The sequence below is a fragment of the Coregonus clupeaformis genome, chromosome 36 (assembly GCF_020615455.1).
Source record: "Coregonus clupeaformis isolate EN_2021a chromosome 36, ASM2061545v1, whole genome shotgun sequence".
Lineage (NCBI taxonomy): Eukaryota > Metazoa > Chordata > Actinopteri > Salmoniformes > Salmonidae > Coregonus > Coregonus clupeaformis.
The window spans coordinates 10,473,376-10,496,406 of record NC_059227.1 but is presented as its reverse complement, the minus strand read 5'-3'; the positions used below and the strand labels follow the sequence as shown (position 1 = coordinate 10,496,406).

Sequence of the window (23,031 nt, the reverse complement as noted above, 5' to 3'; positions counted from 1 at the left end):
CAAAATCGGCAGTGTATCAAATACTTGTTCTCCCCACTGTATGTATGTATGTGTATATATGTGTGTGTGTGTGTGTGTGTGTGTATGTGTGTGTATATATATATATATAATGTTTGTCTTTTTTACAAGCCAAGTTACCAGCCTTCCTTTAGACACGCTCTGAATTTCCTTTCTCACTACCTGCCCCCCCCCACGCACCCCCTCGTCTCTCCTATGTAAGATTAGTTGCTTGTAAACCTTTGTACAGTACTACATCACACTTAATGCCCACACAATGAAAACAGGGGTTCCGCTGTCTAAAGGCCTCAGCCGGGTTCCATTGGAAAGGCCTTAAAGCAGGTTTTGTCTCCCGTGCGCCACCATTGTGACTGACGTTAACAGCCTAGAGGACTGTAGGGCGCAGTGTGTGAAGGCTGTTCCCTGGCCGGGAGGAGAGGGAGGGAAGCATGGGATCAACACTGTGATTTACTGTAACTCGAAAATCCTCATAATTTACTGCCATAATTACTCCTCCAAAGGTGTGAAGTGCTTCAACAAAGCATATTGTGCTGGGATGAATGGGCCTGGCCCCCCACTCCCAGAATCATTCTGGCTGGCACGTTTACGGCTTAGCGCTCGCTGGCTACCACGGCAGAGAGAGGGAGAGAGAGCCCAGTCCAGGGTCACTGAGCCTCTCAACACTGGGACAGCTCACTTCTCCCACTGACACAGAGTGGGGGGAAAGCAGGAGGGACATTTTGCCACTGCGTAGATGGTATTAGAAAAAAACTCCAGCAACAGTCTTTTCAATTGATATAATTGCAGCACTAACTTTTATGTTAAGTAGTTAATTATGTATTTGCATCATGGAATAGAGGGCAAAGACCAGTCATCACTGGCTATAATCCTCCAACACTCCAAACAAACAGTAAGTCATTGTTAGAATGAATAAGAGTAAGTAGGAATCAACACTTCAATGGGAAATGAAACAAACAAACAGGATCAATATGGAGAACAACAGGCTGGCAATCTGTCTCTGTAGGGTTTCTAATTGGTCAAGTTAAAGCAGTGTTGGTCGTACTGCTCTAGCAGGCTGAGTATGGAGTTGAGTTTCGAGCTGAGTTTCGAGCTGAGTATGGAGCTGAGTATGGAGCTGAGTGAATTCTAAAGGTTTGCAGGTCCATGGCTGTGCCAGGCAGCCAGCCAGTGGTTTATGAGCCACTCTCCTTCACTTGGTCCTTAACACTCTCCCTGTGTTTGTGTGTGTGTGTGTGTTCGATTATGGATGTGTAGTTGCGAGTGTGTACATACATAAGACACAGGCCTATGAAAGGAAAAAAGCGCCCTCGTTGTAATGCCTTTGGGGGAGGCCTGTTGACCCAAAGCATGATGTAATTCAATAAGCCTGTCACTAATAATTTCCCACTTCTTTTAATGGGCAGGAGATTCATCCAGGTTCTGTAGCAAGGCCCCATTTTCTCTGGGTGGGGTGTTTTTCCTGCACCATCCATTTTACTGCCATATTTCACTGTTTATAAATATTTATGCACATATACAGCTGTCTAATAAAGTAAGGTCTGGCTAGGAACTGGACAGCTTTCCAGTTTTCATTTTTAAGATCTTATATATTGCTCGTGGAGATGCCAAAAAGCTGTACCCACCCTTTTAATAATAATAATAACAGCTTGTTTTCTCACGTAAAATAAAAATGACTAACAGACCTTCACCCCTATAAGTATGCATATACATGCTCTCTTACATACACAAACATACCCTCATACACTACATGACCAAAAGTATGTGGACACCTGCTCGTCGAACATCTCATTCCAAAATGATGGGCATTAATATGGAGTTGGTCCCCCGTTTGCTGCTACTCTTCTGGGAAGGCTTTCCACTATTGGAACATTGCTGCGGGGACTTGCTTCCATACAGCCATGAGCATTAGTGAGGTCGGGCACTGATGTTGTGCGATTAGGCCTGGCTCGCAGTCGGAGTTCCAATTCATCTCAGAGGTGTTCGATAGGGTTGAGGTCAGGGCTCTGTGCAGGCCAGTCAAGTTCTTCCACACCGATCTCGACAAATCATTTACAGTGGGGGAAAAAAGTATTTAGTCAGCCACCAATTGTGCAAGTTCTCCCACTTAAAAAGATGAGAGAGGCCTGTAATTTTCATCATAGGTACACGTCAACTATGACAGACAAATTGAGAAAAAAAATCCAGAAAATCACTTTGTAGGATATTTAATGAATTTATTTGCAAATTATGGTGGAAAATAAGTATTTGGTTACCTACAAACAAGAAAGATTTCTGGCTCTCACAGACCTGTAACTTATTCTTTAAGAGGCTCCTCTGTCCTCCACTCGATACCTGTATTAATGGCACCTGTTTGAACTTGTTATCAGTATAAAAGACACCTGTCCACAACCTCAAACAGTCACACTCCAAACTCCACTATGGCCAAGACCAAAGAGCTGTCAAAGGACACCAGAAACAAAATTGTAGACCTGCACCAGGCTGGGAAGACTGAATCTGCAATAGGTAAGCAGCTTGGTTTGAAGAAATCAACTGTGGGAGCAATTATTAGGAAATGGAAGACATACAAGACCACTGATAATCTCCCTCGATCTGGGGCTCCACGCAAGATCTCACCCCGTGGGGTAAAAATGATCACAAGAACGGTGAGCAAAAATCCCAGAACCACACAGGGGGACCTAGTGAATGACCTGCAGAGAGCTGGGACCAAAGTAACAAACCTACCATCAGTAACACACTACGCCGCCAGGGACTCAAATCCTGCAGTGCCAGACGTGTCCCCCTGCTTAAGCCAGTACATGTCCAGGCCCGTCTGAAGTTTGCTAGAGTGCATTTGGATGATCCAGAAGAGGATTGGGAGAATGTCATATGGTCAGATGAAACCAAAATAGAACTTTTTGGTAAAAACTGAACTCATCGTGTTTGGAGGACAAAGAATGCTGAGTTGCATCCAAAGAACACCATACCTACTGTGAAGCATGGGGGTGGAAACATCATGCTTTGGGGCTGTTTTTCTGCAAAGGGACCAGGACGACTGATCCGTGTAAAGGAAAGAATGAATGGGGCCATGTATCGTGAGATTTTGAGTGAAAACCTCCTTCCATCAGCAAGGGCATTGAAGATGAAACGTGGCTGGGTCTTTCAGCATGACAATGATCCCAAACACACCGCCCGGGCAACAAAGGAGTGGCTTCGTAAGAAGCATTTCAAGGTCCTGGAGTGGCCTAGCCAGTCTCCAGATCTCAACCCCATAGAAAATCTTTGGAGGGAGTTGAAAGTCTGTGTTGCCCAGCGACAGCTTTTAGTCATTTAGCAGACGCTCTTATCCAGAGCGACTTACAGGAGCAATTTAGGGTTAAGTGCCTTGCTTAAGGGCACATCGACAGATATTTTTCACCTAGTCGGCTCGGGGATTAGAACCAGCGACCTTTCGGTTACTGGCACAACGCTCTTACCCACTAAGCTCACTGCTCTAGAGGAGATCTGCATGGAGGAATGGGCCAAAATACCAGCAACAGTGTGTGAAGACCTTGTGAAGACTTACAGAAAACGTTTGACCTGTGACATTGCCAACAAAGGGTATATAACAAAGTATTGAGAAACTTTTGTTATTGACCAAATACTTATTTTCCACCATAATTTGCAAATAAATTCATAACAAATCCTACAATGTGATTATCTGGATTTATTTTTCTCATTTTGTCTGTCATAGTTGACGTGTACCTATGATGAAAATTACAGGTCTCTCTCATCTTTTTAAGTGGGAGAACTTGCACAATTGGTGGCTGACTAAATACTTTTTTTCCCCACTGTACGTATGGACCTCGCTTTGTGCATGGGGGCATTGTCATGCTGAAACAGGAAAGGGCCTTCCCCAAACTGTTGCCACAAAGTTGGAAGCACAGAATTGTCTAAAATGTCATTGAATGCTGTAGCGTTAAGATTTCCTTTCACTGGAACTAATTGGCTTAGCCGAATCATGAAAAACAGCCCCAGACCATTATTCCTCCTCCACCAAACTATGACGGTGCCACATTGAAAGTCACTGAGCGCTTCAGTAAGGCCATTTTACTGCCAATGTTTGTCTATGGAGATTGCATGGCGGTGTGCTCGATTTTATACACCTGTCAGCAACGCGTGTGGCTGAAATAGCCAAATCCACTCATTTGAAGGGGTGTCCACACAGTTTTGTGTACCGGTATATATAGTGATGCTGTGAAGTGGATGGATGGATGGATGGATGGATGGATGGATGGATGGATGGATGGGCCGGGGCATTCTACACAAACACAGGGAGTTGTGAGGACATACCTGTAGCTCGCAGGCCTCTTTCTTCTCGGCTCCCTGTACTGTATCAGTTTCCGTTTGATGTACGATTTGTTATTCGTTTTGAGGCCCGGGGCACCAACGTTTCAGATGTTGTGTTAAGTGGATGGGCTGTCAGAAAAGGTTTCACAGTCATTCTTTGTGAGTGACCTTTTAAAAAATATAAATATGGATAGGGACTTTGGGGTGAGCCCCCCTTCCACACACACAGACACCATCCTCCACCCACAGTATCAGGGCCACATGTGAGTGTGACAGACATGAGTACACACATGTGAGTATTTATAGTCTACATTTGTTAAAGCTCAAATTTATCATGTGGCCCACTGGTGTCAGTGACTGCTGCATTCCCATATCTCTCGCTCTCTGCTGGTACTCACTGCGACACCCATTGCCCCCCCACACACACACACACTTTGGTTTACATTCATGAATTCACCCCTCACCACAGAAATCATCCTAATTTGAGAGAAAACTCTCAATCTATCCAGTATGGTCCAGGAGAACATTTGAGAAAATGGTCTATATTCTATAATAATTTATTGATGGGACTAACTTGTATACACTCATTCTGTTGTTGGATTCTTAAGCTTGTTAGGGGAAGTATTTGAAAGGTTTGTTCTTGCGACACTAGCCATTAGCATATGGCAGCGATCATCAGAAGCCATAAAGAGGGAAGCTTTGTGCCTTCAGGGCTGGAGTGGTTTTTATTTGGAACCACTTAAACAATTTTACACAGGTGAATATCTTATCTTGGAAAGAATGGTAAGTAAATCCACTTGGGCCTATAGTCAATCATAAAGTGTGCAGAACTGTCTTAGAGTGCCCTTAAAAGCGTCATTAGACCAGTCTTAGACCAGATTTTGACATTGGTTGCCATTCTTTACAAAACCCTCTTAACAACGTATAGCTGGTTAGCTGCCAAGAGTTGAATCAAAAAAAAGCTGAATGCCATTACTCACTCACTCTGGGAAAGGTTAATGCACTGTTCTGTACTGGTCTTAAGGTGTATATTATTATTATGACTTAGCCGTGAACAGATCCAATAACTGGGCCTGCACTTTACGTGTAAAAAAACAAGGGAACGAGGGGGAAAGAGAGCGATGTGAAACGCTCATTGTGTTCAAATGTCAACACATTTTTGTATTTTTCTGTTCTGGAGGAGCAGCTGTGGAGGCCTAAGCCCCGTCTCACTGGTGCACTCCCCTCCGTAGGGAGCATGACAGAGTCCAAATGCCAGCCGCGCCGCTCCACTCTGCCCCAACCCTCCTAGAACCAGGCCCATTAGTGGGGCTAATACACCCCCACCTCCTACCCACCCCGTCCCGGCCCCAGAAAGCCCACTTGTCCTTGGGCCGCTGAGTGAGATGACACAGGATGAAGTCACTCCATTTGTGTTGGCACAGACACCGGGCCGATGCCGGGGCTGCCAAGAGTTCTTGGACACGTCTCGCTCTGGTAAGAGGGACAGGAACCATAAGGTAGTGTTCGTGTCGCAGTATGGTGGGCCCACGTCCAGCATTGCTTTTGTACAACCTGTGTTGAAAACCCCACTGAAATATGACAATATTGTACAATTGAGGTGGTGATGTTATAGAATGCATGATGCTGAAAGTTGGGAGAGGTTCATGTCTTCACTCCTAGCGTTGACATGCTGACTTGCGTCAAAGCCACTTTTTGTATATTATTGTTTTTGGATGTGTGTACCTTTTATCATCCATAATTGCAGTCATTTTGCACTCTCACAGTATTTCTAACTGACAGTATTATAACAGTGGTGTGTGATCTCACACCAAGATTTTTCCTCTCTGTGTCCGTCACTGTGTGATTTACCTAATGTGGAATCAGAGGGTCCCAGAGACATTTTACATCCTCGTCCCAAAAGGTAGCAGAGGCCGGAGTTTGACAGACATCCTCCCACCCCCTATCCTTCCCCTCAGAGGCCGGAGAGGAGCTGCCCTGTCCTGTGTTTGTAGAGCAGGGGCTAGGGGGAAGTTTGACCCTGGAAACCTTTGGCTGTCTTTGGGCAATTCCTCAAAGGCTTAGCCGACCTGATGAACAAATGCTACATTTGGGCTCCTCAAAGAGTCTCTTTCCATTACCCCCACCGGCAAACCCCAGCCTCCTCCTCCTCCCCGGTCGGCTGGACTGCCCTGTCTGTCTCAGCCCTTCGTTATCATCTTAGCAAGCCCAAGATCAAACAACATGGACGGACTCCTTCGTTCCACTGTCACTCTGCTCTATCATTTGTAGTGCCAGTCTCAGTTTGCTAGTGCTCTGAGAGGCCCTGTGTTGTATACACTAAACAAAAATATAAACGCAACATGTAAAGTGTTGGTACCATGTTTCATGAGCTGAAATAAAAGATGCCAGACATTTTCCAATACATACAAAAAGCTTATTTCTCTCAAGGTATGTGCACAAATTTGTTTACATCCCTGTTAGTGAGCATTTCTCATTTGCCAAGATAATCCAGCCACCTGACAGGTGTGGCATATAAAAAATCTGATTAAACAGCATGATCATTACACAGGTGCACCTTGTGCTGGGGACAATACAAGGCCACTCTAAAATGTGCAGTTTTGTCACACAACACAATGCCACAGATGTCTCAAGTTTTGAGGGAGTGTGCAATTGGCATGCTGACTGCAGGAATGTCTACCAGAGCAGTTGCCAGAGAATTTTATATTAATTCCTCTACCATAAGCCTCCTCCAACGTAATTTTAGAGAATTTGTCAGTACGTCCAACCGGCCTCACAACTGCAGACCGAGTGTATGGAGTCATGTGGGGGCGATCAGTTTGCTGATGTCAATGTTGTGAACAGAGTGCCCCATAGTGGCGGTAGGGTTATGGTATGGGCAGGCATAAGCTACAGACAACGAACACAATTGTATTTTATCGATAGCAATTTGAATGCACAAAAATAACGTGACAAGAACCTGAGGCCCATTGTTTTTTTAAGGTATGTGACCAACAAATGCATATCTGTATTCCCAGTCATGTGAAATCCATAGATTAGGGCCTAATGAATTTATTTCAATTGACTGATTTCCTCATATGAACTGTAACTCAGTAAAATCAATGAAATAGTTGCATGTTGCATTTATATTTTTGTTCAGTGTATATACACTACCGGTCAAAGGTTTTAGAACACCTACTCATTCAAGGGTTTTTCTTTATTTTACTATTTTCTACATTTTGTAGGATAATAGTGAAGACATCAAAACTATGAAATAACACATATGGAATCAATTCTTCAAATAGCCAACCTTTGCCTTGATGACAGCTTTGCCCACTCTTGGCATTCTCTCAAACAGCTTCACCTGGAATGCTTTTCCAACAGTCTTGAAGGAGTTCCCACATATGCTGAGCACTTGTTGGCTGCTTTTCATTCACTCTGCAGTCCGACTCATCCCAAACCATCTCAATTTGGTTGAGGTCGGGGGATTTTGGAGGCCAGGTCATCTGATGCAGCACTCCATCACTCTCCTTCTTGGTAAAATAGCCCTTACACAGCCTGGAGGTGTGTTGGGTCATTGTCCTGTTGAAAAACAAATGATAATCCCACTAAGACCAAACCAGATGGGATGGCGTATCGCTGCAGAATGCTGTGGTAGCCATGCTGGTTAAGTGTGCCTTGAATTCTAAATAAATCACAGACAGTGTCACCAGCAAAGCACCCCCACACCATAACACCACCATGCTTTACGGTGGGAACTACACTTGCGGAGATCATCCGTTCACCCACACCGCGTCTCACAAAGACACGGCGGTTGGAACCAAAAATCTTCAATTTGGACTCCAGACCAAAGGACAGATTTCCACCGGACTAATGTCCATTGCTTGTGTTTCTTGGCCCAATCAGGTCTCTTCTTATTATTGGTGTCCTTTAGTAGTGGTTTCTTTGCAGCAATTCGACCATGAAGGCCTGATTCACACAGTATCCTCTGAACAGTTGATATTGAGATGTGTCTGTTACTTGAACTCTGTGAAGCATTTATTTGGGCTGCAATTTCTGAGGCTGGTAACTCTAATGAACTTATCCTCTGCAGCAGAGGTAACTCTGGGTCTTCCATTCCTGTGGCGGTCCTCATGAGAGCCAGTTCCATCATAGCACTTGATGGTTTTTGCGACTGGACTTGAAGAAACTTTCAAAGTTCTTGAAATATTCCATATTGACTGACCTTCATGTCTTAAAGTAATGATGGACTGTCGTTCCTCTTAGCTTATTTGAGCTGTTGTTGCCATAATATGGACTTGGTCTTTTACCAAATAGAGCTATCTTCTGTATACCCCCCCCTACCTTGTCACAACACAACTGATTGGCTCAAACGCATTAAGAAGGAAAGAAATTCCACAAATTAATTTTTAAGAAGGCACATCTGTTAATTGAAATGCATTCCAGGTGACTACCTCATGAAGCTGGTTGAGAGAATGCCAAGAGTGTGCAAAGCTGTCATCAAGGCAAAGGGTGGCTATTTGAAGAATCTCAAATACAAAATATATTTTGATTTGTTTAACACTTTTGGTTACTACATGATTCCATATGTGTTATTTCACCGTTTTGATGTTTTCACTATTATTCTACAATGTAGAAAATAGTTTTTAAAAAAATAAAAAATAATAAAAACTTGAATGAGTAGGTGTTCTAAAACTTATACCGGTAGTGTATAAATGTGCAAAAATATCTAAAAACCTGTTTTCACTTTGTCATTATGGGGTATTGTGTGTAGATTCCTGAGGATTTTTAATTATTTAATCCATTTAGAATAAGGCTGTAACGTAACAAAATGTGGAAAAAGTCAAAGGGTCTGAATACTTTCCGAAGGCACTGTATACATTTCATACAGTCTTTTTTGATCATCTTTATCAAAGGTGCCAATAATTTTGGAGATACTTCTTCATTTGAGAAGCTTGGTTAATCACACATCTTTTTTGGTTACTACATGATTCCATATGTGTTATTTCATAGTTTTGAAGCCTTCACTATTATTCTACAATGTAGAAAATACTAAAAATAAAGAAAAACCCTTGAATGTGTAATTGTTCTAAAACCTTTGACCGGTAGTGTATAAAAAAGGATAATAATACCTTATTTACATAAGTATTCAGACCCTTTGCTATGAGACTCGAAATTGAGCTCAGGTACATCCTGTTTCCATTTATCGTCCTTGAGATGTTTCTACAACTTGATTGGAGTCCACCTGTGGTAAATTCAATTGATTGGACATGATTTGGAAAGACACACATCTGTCTATATAAGGTCCCACAGTTGACAGTGCATGTCAGAGCAAAAATCAAGCCATGAGGTCGAAGGAATCGTCCGTAGAGCTCTGAGACAGGATTGTGTCGAGGCAGAGATCTGGGGAAGCGTACCAAAAATGTCTGCAGCATTGAATGTCCCCAAGAACGCAGTGGCCTCCATCATCAAGTTTGGAACCACCAAGACTATTCCTAGAGCTGGCGGCCCGGCCAAACTGAGCAATCGGGGGAGAAGGGCCTTGGTCAGGGAGGTGACCAAGAACCCGATGGTCACTCTGACAGAGCTCTAGAGTTCCTCTGTGGAGGTGTTAGAACCTTCCAGAAGGACAACCATCTCTGCAGCACTCCACCAATCAGGCCTTTATGGTACAGTGGCCAAACGGAAGCCACTCCTCAGTAAAAGGCACATGACAGCCCGCTTGGAGTTTGCCAAAAGGCACCTAAAGACTCTCAGACCATGAGAAACAAGATTCTCTGGTCTGATGAAACCAAGATTGAACTCTTTGGCCTGAATGCCAAGCGTCATGTCTGGAGGAAAGCTGGCACCATCCCTACGGTGAAGCATGGGGGTGGCAGCATCACGCTGTGGGGATGTTTTTCAGTGGCAGGTGTAACCGGTGTGAAATGGATAGCTAGTTAGCAGTGCGCACTAGTAGCATTTCAATCGGTGACGTCACTCGCTCTGAGACCTTGAAGTAGTTGTTTCCCTTGCTCTGCAAGGGCCGCGGCTTTTGTGGAGCGACGGGTAACGGTGCTTCGAGGGTGACTGTTGTCGATGTGTGCATAGGGTCCCTGGTTCAAGCCCAGGTAGGGGCGAGGAGAGGGACGGAAGCAACACTGTTCCACAGGGACTGGGAGACTAGTCAGGATCAAGGGAAAGATGAACTGAGCAAAGTACAGAGAGATCCTTAATGAAAACTTGCTCCAGAGCGCTCAGGACCTCAGACTGGGGCGAAGTTTCACCTTCCAACAGTACAAAGACCCTAAGCACACAGCCAAGACAACGCAGGAGTGTTGTTATTCTACAATGTAAAAAAATTAGTAGGTGTTCTAAAACTTTTGACTGGTAGTGTAAAATATATATATTTCCACACTGAGGTTGGAATCATACTGTGACATTTTGAAAATGATGATACTGCCCTTTTAGTGTAAGAGCTGTTTGAAAATACTTCCTGAAATGTCAGCCTGTTTTGGTGGGATGGAGTTTTTTGTGGTGACATCACCAGGCAGTAAATTAGTTAATAGACAAATAAGAGAGTTCCAAATCTCTCTGCCAATAACAGCTAGTTTTCAGTTTTCCCCTCTCCACTCAGACCACTCCCAGACAGTCCTAGCAAAATTATTGCTTAAGAAAGGGCTCTTTGCTAAGAAGCTATTGTTGTTTCTTTTTGACCATTTTAACTGAAAACAATCACAGTGAGGTACTTCATTTTTAGCCAGAAATTATTTAATATTGAGATAAAAATAACTGCAAAGGACCTTTTTAAAACTGTGTCATGATCAGAGGAGGAAGTATACCAAGGTGGCTCATCTAACACTTGAGAAGAAGAGGGAGAAATGGGATAGAGGTGGAGAGAGAGAAAGCAGAGGGTGCACTGCCGCTGTATGTGAAAGGAGGACAAAGACCCAGTCGCGCTGCTCCAAAGCCCTGACAACATGTGAAATCCTTTGTAAAAACAACTGTATTAGAGGGCAGAGCCTGCTTTTGTGCCAAAGGGCTTGATGAGGATGGTTGTGGGGTGGGAGGTTACGTCCCAGTCCAAAGTTGGAGCAAGTCTGAAGAACAACCCACTGTTCTAAGAATCATTTCCACTTGTCTTCCCAAACATACACATCTAAGTTGTTTTGTCGGTATATGGCCTAGTAATTCCTTGACCTAAAATAAGTTTGTTCTTGATCATCACAATAATACGCCTATTCCATCCTGAGAGGACTTGAAAGGAAAGGACAAACCATTTATCAGCAAATAACAAAAATGTAATTTTGTTGGCGCTGCCATCAGTCTATCAAAGCGAGTATAGAACAGGTGCTTGTGATCTCATTCACACCTCCAAGCTGTGCATCAACACCTATAAGAGGAATGCAGATTAGCACTATGGCCATCCAGCTACATCACCCCACAGTCACTTTTATTTCAAGCCAAGATTTTTCCAGCTTATTTTCATGTTTTTCTTCTCTTCTGGGAAGGAGGCAGGTCATATGGCTACAGCATGTGGCTGGATGTAGTTCAACTTTCTCCAGCTACTCCAGAAATTCCTTGCACTTCCCCTGAATCTACAACTAGACAGCAAGGATTATTCAGCACATTGACTATTCTTCTAACTGTCTGTGGTCATGGGGAGATGGGAGAGGTGAGGCCTCAGTTAGTGCAGATAAAGTTTAGTGTACTGTAATAAACTTAGATTTATGCCTAACTTAGATGATTGTCTTTGGGCCTTGCCTGTCTCTGGCAGTAAGTCCTGGCTGTCCCTGCGGACTTGGGGAGAGTTAATCGGGTGGGAGATGTCCGTCCTCACTCTGGAGGTGTCAGAGGGGATTGGGTTTCCATGGGTTTCTGAAACCCAGACACACAGAAGCCACAGAGCAATGTGAGCAATGCTGCAAGATACTGCCCCCCCCCCCCATTACCACATGCAGGGGTTGCAGGGGTTGCACAATGCGGTTCTAACATTACCTGACGGTTCTTGCCTGATTTCAGCTTTCATGATTGCCTATTAGGTCACCGTAAATGTGCTTCCAAATCAAAAACAAGTTGGATCATGTTTAATTTATAGCAGGAAGGCTTTGTGCCGTGCGTGTTCTTTTCTCTTAGCTGTTTGAAGTTTTATGTCCTTGGAATGTGCAAGAGGGAGCGGCTTTGGCTCTCTACCTTGGGCATTTGTGCTGCATTTTGTTTAAGCATAGGCCTAAATGTATTCTGCATCTGTGTAAACCTGAATGTGCATCTTTTGTATGGGATTGTTCAGTTGTCCTACATAATTTTTTTGGTCACCCTAGTACTTTCAACATTACTTTGACCCTTGCATTTAGGAAGTACAAGCTCCAATTGATCATGCTATTTCAAAACGTTATCACATTTCCATTGGTGCTCCAAGTCTTAACAGGGAACATGAATCAAAAAAAGTTTTTGACCATTTTTCTTACAACTCAGTTTTACACCGTCCATTCCTGGAAGAGTTTAGAAACAACTCTCTCCCTTCCTCCTTCCCTCCATTTTCTCCTTTTTTAAATTTTGTTGTTGGCTGACCCTGTCAGTTTGATGAGCTGTGGGTGATCAGTGTTGGGACCAGTATGCTTTGATTACAGCTCCATCGAGTTACTGTGCCCTTTGATGTGGTTTCCCTGCAGTCCAGGGCTGCAGCGGCCCGCCAGCCAGCCTCTTGTTATTTCAAAGGGAGAATCCTCGCTCGACTCGGATGGCCTGGGCTGACCAGGCACATGACCACCACAGGCATGGCTGGATACTGATACACCAGGCTTTAGTGTGATAATCCTACCCACTCATGGGGTTTAATGGGGCTATAGGCACTGCACTTTAACCGTAAAGCTGTTTATTCACACAGAGCTAACTAGCCTGTAATGCAGCCTATACTCAACTGTATATTAATAGGTGATATTCATGTTTGGTCACACGCACAGGCTTTCTTGTTGAATGGGACCTTCTTGGTTCTGAGTTATGTTATTTATTCAAATTGCTTGTTATTATTTTCAATTTGTAGCCTACGTAATGTAGTGTAGGCCTACTGTATATCTGCTTTGCAAGTAGGCCTACATTAGGCTATATTGTTATTGTTGGCTTGTATTAATTTAAACAGGGAAAGTGGTTGTCTAAAGATGTGTGTTGGATGTGGAGAAGTGCTGCTAGGGTAACATTACGATAGCTTATTGAAACTACAGAACTGTAAATATATACTGTATAACACACCATAATGTATACAGCAGTTTACAATTCAATGAAAGTTGATCTGAAAGTTTGCTTGTGGTAAACGGTGTTAAACGCAACTGTTCTAAACATAGGATACTTTCCATGGAGCCAGCACCCTACTGCAGTGCACTGCATATTATGGTGTGCTGTATGAACTGTGTCCTGATGCTAGCAGACAGCTGAAATTAAAGCCAGGTATGGCCTCTCTCTTCCCATGATTCCACGTGATGAAGAACCAATCCTGCTGAGCAGAATGCACAAAAATGTCCAAAGATTTTCCAAGAGTCTGGAAGATGAGCTCTTCCATTTTTCATCTTGTGGGAAAGATTGTGATATTGCATGGTGCAAAATGTTGGTGAAACAGTCCAAAGGATATGGTAAACATTTTATTGTGTGGCCCAACTGTTGCTTGAGTTTGGTTTTTATCAGAAAGTCCACTGTGAGTTTTCAATCAAACCACAGTTATTTCAAGGGAATGGGCAGGGCCGAGAGGTCTCTGAGGTAAAGGGGAGTATATTTTAGGGGATTATTAAGTTATACAGAACACAGCCAAAGGACTGAACACATCTAGTGTACAATATTTAATTTGGTGTATGATGCCATGGATGTGGTCATAATGAAGGGTTTTGAGGTTAAACAATTTTTTTATTGATACCAAAGAAGTGATTATTTCACTACTTAATAAGTGGTCTGTTGTTGACAGCTGATTTTATTGGCCAGTTTCATTTGTAAATTTGATGTTGGGTCATTATTCTCTCTCACACATCCTCTGACTGGAAATGAGAGTAAAATGGATCTAGATGCCTGGATTCAATATGATCAGCGGTAGATCCGCGTTATAGTGTGCTTATAGCAATGTCCGATTGAGCCGACATATGCAGCATTTACCGTGAAGAGAACGTTGCCCTTAAAAGGTGCATAGCCGACAAAGCACGATTTGATTGAATCCGGGGCTTAGAAACCTCTCAATAATAGTCAGTGATTGACTGAATAACATTTTCATCCTAAAACAAGCTCCTAAAAATGTTTTCCTTTTCCTGACGTGATTATGAAATAGAATTAACACTCAAATGTTCGTTTGTTGTGCTGTTTACTAGTGGTGGTGGTGGTGGTGGTGATGAACCTCCGTTCCTCCAGCTGTCGTGTGCTGCAGAGGCACTGATTGGGTTAAAAGTCTCAGAGCATCATAAACATCCTATCAGTGGGCCAGTGCGCAGTCCCAGCTCACCGCCTTCCCGAAACAGGGTGCATGTGTTTGTCATTCTGGCAGACCGCTTCCCGGTTAGAAACGAACTTCTTTCGCCGCGACTTGTTGCTCTTTTTCGGAGTGTTTTGTTGAACAAGTGGTGGATACTGTAAACCGAATATTTTAAACTTCGACGAGCACGAACGGAACGCAAACATCCAGAGCTTCAACACTCCGATAAGGTATCAAACCTGTGAAACGGTGTACTTTTTATTTATCCGTTAAATGTCGACTATGCATTGATTCTCTGAAAATACGGATGTTTTTATAACCCATAATCTAAATGGTTAAACTATATATTTGTGTCTGTTGTTCCCACTGTTTATGGTACTAAAGAGGGGTTTTAGAATAGGATACAGATTGCTGATTCCGTCTCCGCTGTTGCAAAGTATCGGAACGAAATAATGAAAAGGGCAAGTGATGTTACGGCTAATGTGATGCCCTGGTCTTTTGCTGAACACCGGTGTAGCTCAGAATATTTGTTTTCCTCACATTGTGTAGCCTACATAACTAAGTTGATCAACATTATATTTGGTAGGCTAATATGACCATATAGGCCTATCGACAAAACCGAGAAGCTTCTTGAGTGTGACAGCAGCTTCGTTTAAAACGTTAAAGAAAAATGGTGGTCATAACCTACTTTTGAAGATTTAACAAAAACGGCGTTTAACAAATTATTTTATATGGTTTCATATGTCATAATGGTGCAACATATTTTAATTTCTTATTTAATCCTAATGCCTTCTCTGTGGAGCAATGCATTAAATATAATACATTATGGTTATTAATGTATACAAAAGAAACAAGACATTTGTTGCTTATTTTCATTTGAGCTTCACATTGATTGTTTGTGGCATGATGATGTTATGATTACTACACCAGACCAGCTTATTTACCAATTTTAACTTGAGACACTGTACTAGCCTTGAGCAAGCCAACGTCAAATAGGTATGGAAAACCTAGCTGTGGAAATGGGCCAAAGGGTCAGCCTTGTCAAAAGCTTCTCCCACACTAGAATACGAATGTCAAAGTCCTCATACATAGTCCTCTCAGGCATGTACTTGTAGCTTCCAAGATAATAACTTCAGCCTAATAACATAATTTAACTGTCTTGACTGAGTCCTCATAATTACTGTCTATTAGCTTTAATTGAGGGGATGATGTACTTTGCCTTCTGCTGCATACTTGGTAGTTGCACAGGTCTCACCCCATAATCATGAACTCAACATGAAAGCAGAAAAACGCATCCCGTTATTCTCAACCTTTCCAGTTTCCACAGACCTCATGTTGGTCAAACAGTTTGACAGTCAGTTCTTAAAACCACTGCACTCAAAACCAAAATGAGTTTTCAGATCAATGTTTGCAGATACACACTGAAAAATGGAGCTATAAATAGCTCATTGTTTATTAATTTACAAAAAGTTAAGGACATGTTGTCGGTGTGCTTTTTTAGGGCAGTCGTTCCACACTGTGATCTATCCGTTATTTCCTAAGGGCACAGACACCTGTTTGTGGCAGACTGCAGACTGGCCTAGATGTCTCACCTGGATGGCATTGCTCAGTATTGGCGCACACACAGCCTCCAATTGAATTCCTGTGGCAGTGGAGCAATGTTGAAAGTAGATGAGTACAGCTAGAAGGATGCATTATTAGGTTGTGCAACTGATTATTTAGCCAAGAATAATCACCATTTTCATATCACATTTTCATTGACAAATGTCCAGGCTACTCTCTTAAGTCTCTTTTTCACACTTCTTAATTGTTTCATTGCCAGCTTTTGTATCGTTGTTGGTAACTTGTCATGTTTGGTAGACTGAAGACATAACCCTAGTTTCCCCTGCACTGCCTGCTATTCAGAGCTCTTCAGACAGAGAGAGGTTGAAGTTCTCCTTCTCTCCCCCATTCCCACAGCTCTGACCCGACCTGGCTGTCAGTCTCATGTTACCCCTTCACTCATGTTGAGGCATCGCAGAACACAATCATTCACATTCACTGCATGGCATGGCTGTTTCCCTGCATGGGCATGAAGTTTAGCCTAGTAGGCTATATTATATATCCTAATGGGTGTCGGTTGAACACAAACACATCCAGTTTAGTTTGCCATCAAAATATTTGATATAGCCTACGTCTGTGTATACTGTGTTTGCATGCTGTCAAATGGAGACAAGCCGAACTTAGAGAAATGGGTCTGTAGTGAGTTTTTTTGTAGGGAAAGTAATTTGCAAGTAAGCTGTGTCATGTCAAGTTTGTCTTGACAGATATGTGAAGGTTTTTAAAAGCAAAATGTCTACAAGGTAGGTAAAATAAGGAAGCCTTAAGTCCAATGCAGCTGTTTTTATCTCCATATCAAATCATTTCTGGGTAACAATTAAGTACCTTACTGTGATTGTTTTCAATTAAAATGGACAAAAAGAAACAAAAATAGCTTCTTAGACATTTCTTAAGCAATAATTTTGGTAGAACTGTCTGGGATTGGTTTGTGTGGGGAGGGGGAAATGGAAAACTAGCTGTTATTATCAGAGAGGTTTGGAACTCTCTTATTGGTCTATTAGCTAATTTACCACCTAGTGATGTCACCAGGCAGGCCAAAGCTTCATCCCACCAAAACAGGCTGACATTTTTTTAACAGCTCTAACACAAAAAAAAAGCTATATCCTAATTTTCACAATTTCACAGTATTATTCCAACCTCATAGTGTGGAAATGTATTTAAAACACAGGAAAATCGCATGTTTGAGTGCCGTGGGCCTTTAAAATGTTGCATATTGTATCAAATAGGAACATTTAAAGGGGAATAGAAGCTACATTCAGCAGATTTAGTTTTAAGGCAATATGTTATCAGTTATGATCTGGTAGTAATAGTGTATTGCTATGCACTGTAGTACATTTCCATCTACTAGTGCACTTCCATGTCTATCTCTGTCCTAGGCATGATGTGGATGAAGTAGACCGTATTGTGTGGGAAATAGTGAGAAGTAGTTTTTCTTCACAACCTCAGCCATTAGTCTTAGAGGGAGATGAGGTTCTCCCAGGACTCCCCTACACATTAGACGGTCCCGTGTAGCTCAATTGGTAGAGCATGGCGCTACGGGGGACCAGTACAGAAATATATGCACTCACTATTGTAAGTCGCTCTGGATAAGAGCGTCTGCTAAATAACTAAAATGTAAAATGTACTGAGTGCGATGTATTCATCTGGGTTCACGTCAAGTCTGTTTCAGCGGGGGTTGGAGTTCGGCAACATTCCAACTTCACAACCCACCACAACCGTGCATTAACTGTGAAAGGCAATTCACTGCTTTTGAAGTGTGTTAAGCATATCATGGTGAAACAATACTTTATTTTTTTCCTCTTACTCTAAAATGTCCCAACTGAAGGCATTTTACATTACACATGGACATAGGCTGAAAGTATTCTGTCATAGGGGCTGAAACTCTAGCAACATGAAGACTTGGAGACCTCTGTTTAATCTCATTCTGTTGGAACCGTTTTATAATTTTCATAATGTAGAGAGAGCGCACGCTTCCCTGCACACAGGCTGCCAATTCATACCCTATGGTATTCGTACTTTATAAATCACACTATTCAGACAAAAATGGCAATGAAGAAGATGGGGAAACTACTATTTCCCCTTTAGCTTTGAGTAAATCAATGAAGATTGATCCCTTCTTAACTTTGTCTTGCTTGTACCTTCCTGGTCCAGAAAGAGCAAGTTAATAATCTGTTTTGCTGACTGTTCATTGCATCCTGTTCAGATCTGAGTTTTGAGTGTGAACCCTTGTGCGTTTTACGCTCTTCATCCTCTCCCCTTTGCCCACACAGTTCCCTGGGCTCAGGCCTCCACATGCTCTCCTCTTGCTGCTCTGCTCAGCTCAGCTCATCAGCTCTGAATAGAGTCAATGTTCAACTGAATGTCAACATGGCTGGCAACAGTAAAGAGTTAACTATGCGCCTGTCTGCTTTTCCTCCCATTTCTTCTGCAGAGGAGTGGCAAACCCCGCGCCAGGCCGGCAGGAAGAGGACCATGGCCCTGAGCGACGCCAACGGTGACCTCCTGCTCCTCAGCGATGCCAGCCTGCCACCCAGCGTCACCACGACGGCCACTGCCACCGGCAGCCCAGCTCCCAGTGCCAGCCTCAGCAGCACGGAAGGAGGGGACCTCAGCGTTGTTTCCACACCTAGAACACAGCAGAGGCAGAGGCACCAACCAAGGCCAACGCCTCCACACAAGGAGCCCCAGCAGAGATCCAGAGTGAGTCAGAACGGAGGCGCCGTCAAGCAGAACGGCTCCCTTAGGGCCCCTTCCTCCTCCACCTCCTCTTCGCACCTCACAGACTCTCAAAGGTTGGCCAAGCTCCTGCCCTCCGCCCTTTCCACCACCTCCTCCCCCTCGCCTCCTCCGCTGTCTCCACCTCCCCCGTGCTGCCACCGCTGCCCATTCCATCCCCCCCTGTGCTGCCACGGCAACCAGCAGGAGTGCCACATCTTCCAGACCCATGCCCCCGCCCTGCCACTGCACCCGGGCTCCTGCTCCTGCTGCCTGCAGGCCTCCCCTCCATCCCTCTGTTTACACCACCGCTGGCAGGAGCACCTCCAGAACCAGCCCAATGTGGCCGGCCTCAGGTACGTGTGTGACGACTGTGTTTGTGCGCCTGTTCGTGCTTCTCTCTGCCATGGGGTGGCCTCAGGCATATCTCTACTACCCTGCCTCTCCAACAGAAGCCCTTTCATTTCATTTCCCTGCCGAATGGGTGGTGACTGAATGCTTACTAACATGTCACAGTTAGGGTTGCAAAGGGAGGTTGTTACTGGAAACTTTAAGTTTACCAGTAAACTACCAGAATTTGGTGGCAGTTGTGAATAAAGACAATAGTTTGAAGAGTTGCAGAGTGAATTGAAAATAATGCCATTGTTGATTAGATGCTTTTTTCATTAATTAGGCTATTTTCTCTTGAAAATATATATGAAGACATTTTTTAAAAGTTATTCAATTATAAATGACAATAGATTGCTGTAAATTACCGGTAGCATTGCAATCCTAGTCACAGTATTTAGGGATAATGTTATGGGTGGTTTGCAGTACCATATGTACATTACTGTTTAAGAATATGTACATAAATGTAACTGAAGCCTTGACTTTTTCCCCAGTTATGCTTCAGAGGAATGAGTTTTGAGTCAACTTTATGTAGGGCAGGTTTTAACTTCTGATAGTGAAATATCTGAAACATTGTCAACATTTGCTATGATTACATTAAATTGTAATTTGCATTACACCATGTCAATCATGCAACTGCTTGCATGCCTCAGCATTGGACCCTGTATTGAGAAATCAATACATCATTTTAAATGCCTTCCTTCATTTTCTCTCCTCACACATATCTAAGTTCAGCTCTATAATCCCTCTGCCTGCCTGTTGTCCCAGTCCTGAATGTTCTGCTGTGTGGAGGTCAAGGTTGTTGTCCTCGGGAGATAACCTGTAGGCCCAGGGGCCAGCCAGGTACCCAGGGAGCACAGTACCTGCACCCCCAAGCCCCAATGAAAGAGAGCTTTGAGAGCCCCAGGGGCTGCAGGGCCGCTGTCCCTCCCCAGGCCCCAGCCCGTCTGATCAATCCACAGGGAATGTCCCCCTGGCCTCCCCTCGCTCATCGGCACTGAGGCTTTTCTAGGAGAGGTGCTGATGGTTTGATGGTCTGTCTGTCCTCTTTCCCAGACAAACACAATACAGACAGTACGAACACACAGCTCAGCCAGACTAGATCATCTCTGCAAGTATGTCTAGCCGGGGACCGGAGTCTCCTCCGTGCTCCATCCCCTTATTGTTCTAGCGGCGGAGAAAGACCCTCAAGTATATTTATTGAACATATACTAACTACGAATAAACAATAGTTTTGACTCTTGTGGAAGTTGTTTAGTTTATTTGTTGTTGGCGGTGTACTACTAGTTGTTAGAGGCTTCAGTAGAGCTAGTCTTGGGACACGCGAGTTGAAAGTAAAAATAAAACACACAAAAAAACACATGCACAACACAGCTGTTTCATGGACTTACACACACTCAAGCACATTCCCTGCGTTCAGACTGGGATGGTGGTATTGAACTCATTTGTTTGCAAACATTTTTTTAAGAGGGACGTATTTAGCATCTCGTTTTTCCCCCCTTCCTCCAAACCACAGACTGAATCATTATGAAACTGGAACCATTTAATGCTTTCCTAATCATTTACACAGTTCTATATTTATCTGCAACTCCACAGCAAACAAAATAAAATATAAATATTGCAGATGTCATTATTTACTCATGTCAGCTCCTCTTCATGGTAGCAAGTACTTTCGGGGAGGTTGAACTGTGTAAGACTATATTTTTGCTTACTTTCCGCATGGAAATTTCCTACCAAATTGAATTAGATCCCTGTAACTCCATTAGAAAGATGCTCTCTGTGGGTGGCTTGGGGAGCTTCGGTTTATGTACTCGTATCGGGTGGGCACAAACTCCATCCATGCACATTATGCAGTTGGGTGGGAAAAGTGTGGCAAAGGAAAGCATTTCAGCCATTTGGATGCATTCTGTGGCTTTCGTAAAAAATAAATAATATATATATATATATTACACACACACACAGTGAGGGGAAAAAAGTATTTGATCCCCTGCTGATTTTTGTACGTTTGCCCACTGACAAAGAAATGATTATTCTATAATTTTAATGGTAGGTTTATTTGAACAGTGAGAGACAGAATAACATAAACAAGAATCCAGAAAAACGCATGTCAAAAATGTTATAAATTGATTTGCATTTTAATGAGGGAAATAAGTATTTGACCCCACTCCAAAACATGACTTAGTACTTGGTGGCAAAACCCTTGTTGGCAATCAGAGGTCAGACGTTTCTTGTAGTTGGCCACCAGGTTTGCAAACATCTCAGGGGGGATTTTGTCCCACTCCTTTTTGCAGATCTTCTCCAAGTCATTAAGGTTGAGGCTGACGTTTGGCAACTCGAACCTTCAGCTCCCGCCACATATTTTCTATGGGATTAAGGTCTGGAGACTGGCTAGGCCACTCCAGGACCTTAATGTGCTTCTTCTTGAGCCACTCCTTTGTTGCCTTGGCCGTGTGTTTTGGGTCATTGTCATGCTGGAATACCCATCCACGACCCATTTTCAATGCCCTGGCTGCGGGAAGGAGGTTCTCACCCAAGATTTGACGGTACATGGCCCCGTCCATCGTCCCTTTGATGCGGTGAAGTTGTCCTGTCCCCTTAGCAGAAAAACACCCCCAAAGCATAATGTTTCCACCTCCATGTTTGACAGTGGGGATGGTGTTCTTGGGGTCATAGGCAGCATTCCTCCTCCTCCAAACACGGCGAGTTGAGTTGACGCCAAAGAGCTCAATTTTGGTCTCATCTGACCACAACACTTTCACCCAGTTCTCCTCTGAATCATTCAGATGTTCATTGGCAAACTTCAGACGGGCATGTATATGTGCTTTCTTGAGCAGGGGGACCTTTGCGGGCGCTGCAGGATTTCAGTCCTTCACGGCGTAGTGTGTTACCAATTGTTTTCTTGGTGACTATGGTCCCAGCTGCCTTGAGATCATTGACAAGATCCTCCCGTGTAGTTCTGGGCTGATTCCTCACCGTTCTCATGATCATTGCAACTCCACGAGGTGAGATCTTGCATGGATCCCCAGGCCGAGGGAGATTGACAGTTCTTTTGTGTTTCTTCCATTTGCGAATAATCGCACCAACTGTTGTCACCTTCTCACCAAGCTGCTTGGCGATGGTCTTGTAGCCCATTCCAGCCTTGTGTAGGTCTACAATCTTGTCCCTGACATCCTTGGAGAGCTCTTTGGTCTTGGCCATGGTGGAGAGTTTGGAATCTGATTGATTGATTGCTTCTGTGGACAGGTGTCTTTTATACAGGTAACAAACTGAGATTAGGAGCACTCCCTTTAAGAGTGTGCTCCTAATCTCAGCTTGTTACCTGTATAAAAAACACCTGGGAGCCAGAAATCTTTCTGATTGAGAGGGGGTCAAATACTTATTTCCCTCATTAAAATGCAAATCAATTTATAACATTTTTGACATGCGTTTTTCTGGATTTTTGTTTTGATATTCTGTCTCTCACTGTTCAAATAAACCTACCATTAAAAATATAGACTGATCATTTCTTTGTCAGTGGGCAAACGTACAAAATCAGCAGGGGATCAAAAACTTTTTTCCCTCACTGTGTGTGTGTGTGTGTGTGTGTGTGTATATATATATAT

At 43.4% G+C, this 23,031-nt stretch overlaps 1 protein-coding gene across 2 annotated transcripts in view; it reads left to right on the top strand.

The window, feature by feature from the left end:
* LOC121552190 (protein dispatched homolog 1) overlaps positions 1–23,031 on the top strand; it is a 92,156-nt gene that overhangs the window by 50,007 nt on the left and 19,118 nt on the right. Inside the window, exons 1-2 of one of the 2 annotated variants that reach the window (XM_041864913.1) lie at positions 14,764–14,958; positions 18,759–19,398. In XM_041864913.1, the coding sequence (XP_041720847.1) occupies positions 18,800–19,398 (599 nt within the window). In that variant the 5' untranslated portion in view covers positions 14,764–14,958; positions 18,759–18,799. Of the gene's footprint in view, positions 1–14,763; positions 14,959–18,758; positions 19,399–23,031 lie in introns of those variants that run through there. The other variant, XM_041864914.1, reaches the window with a different exon arrangement.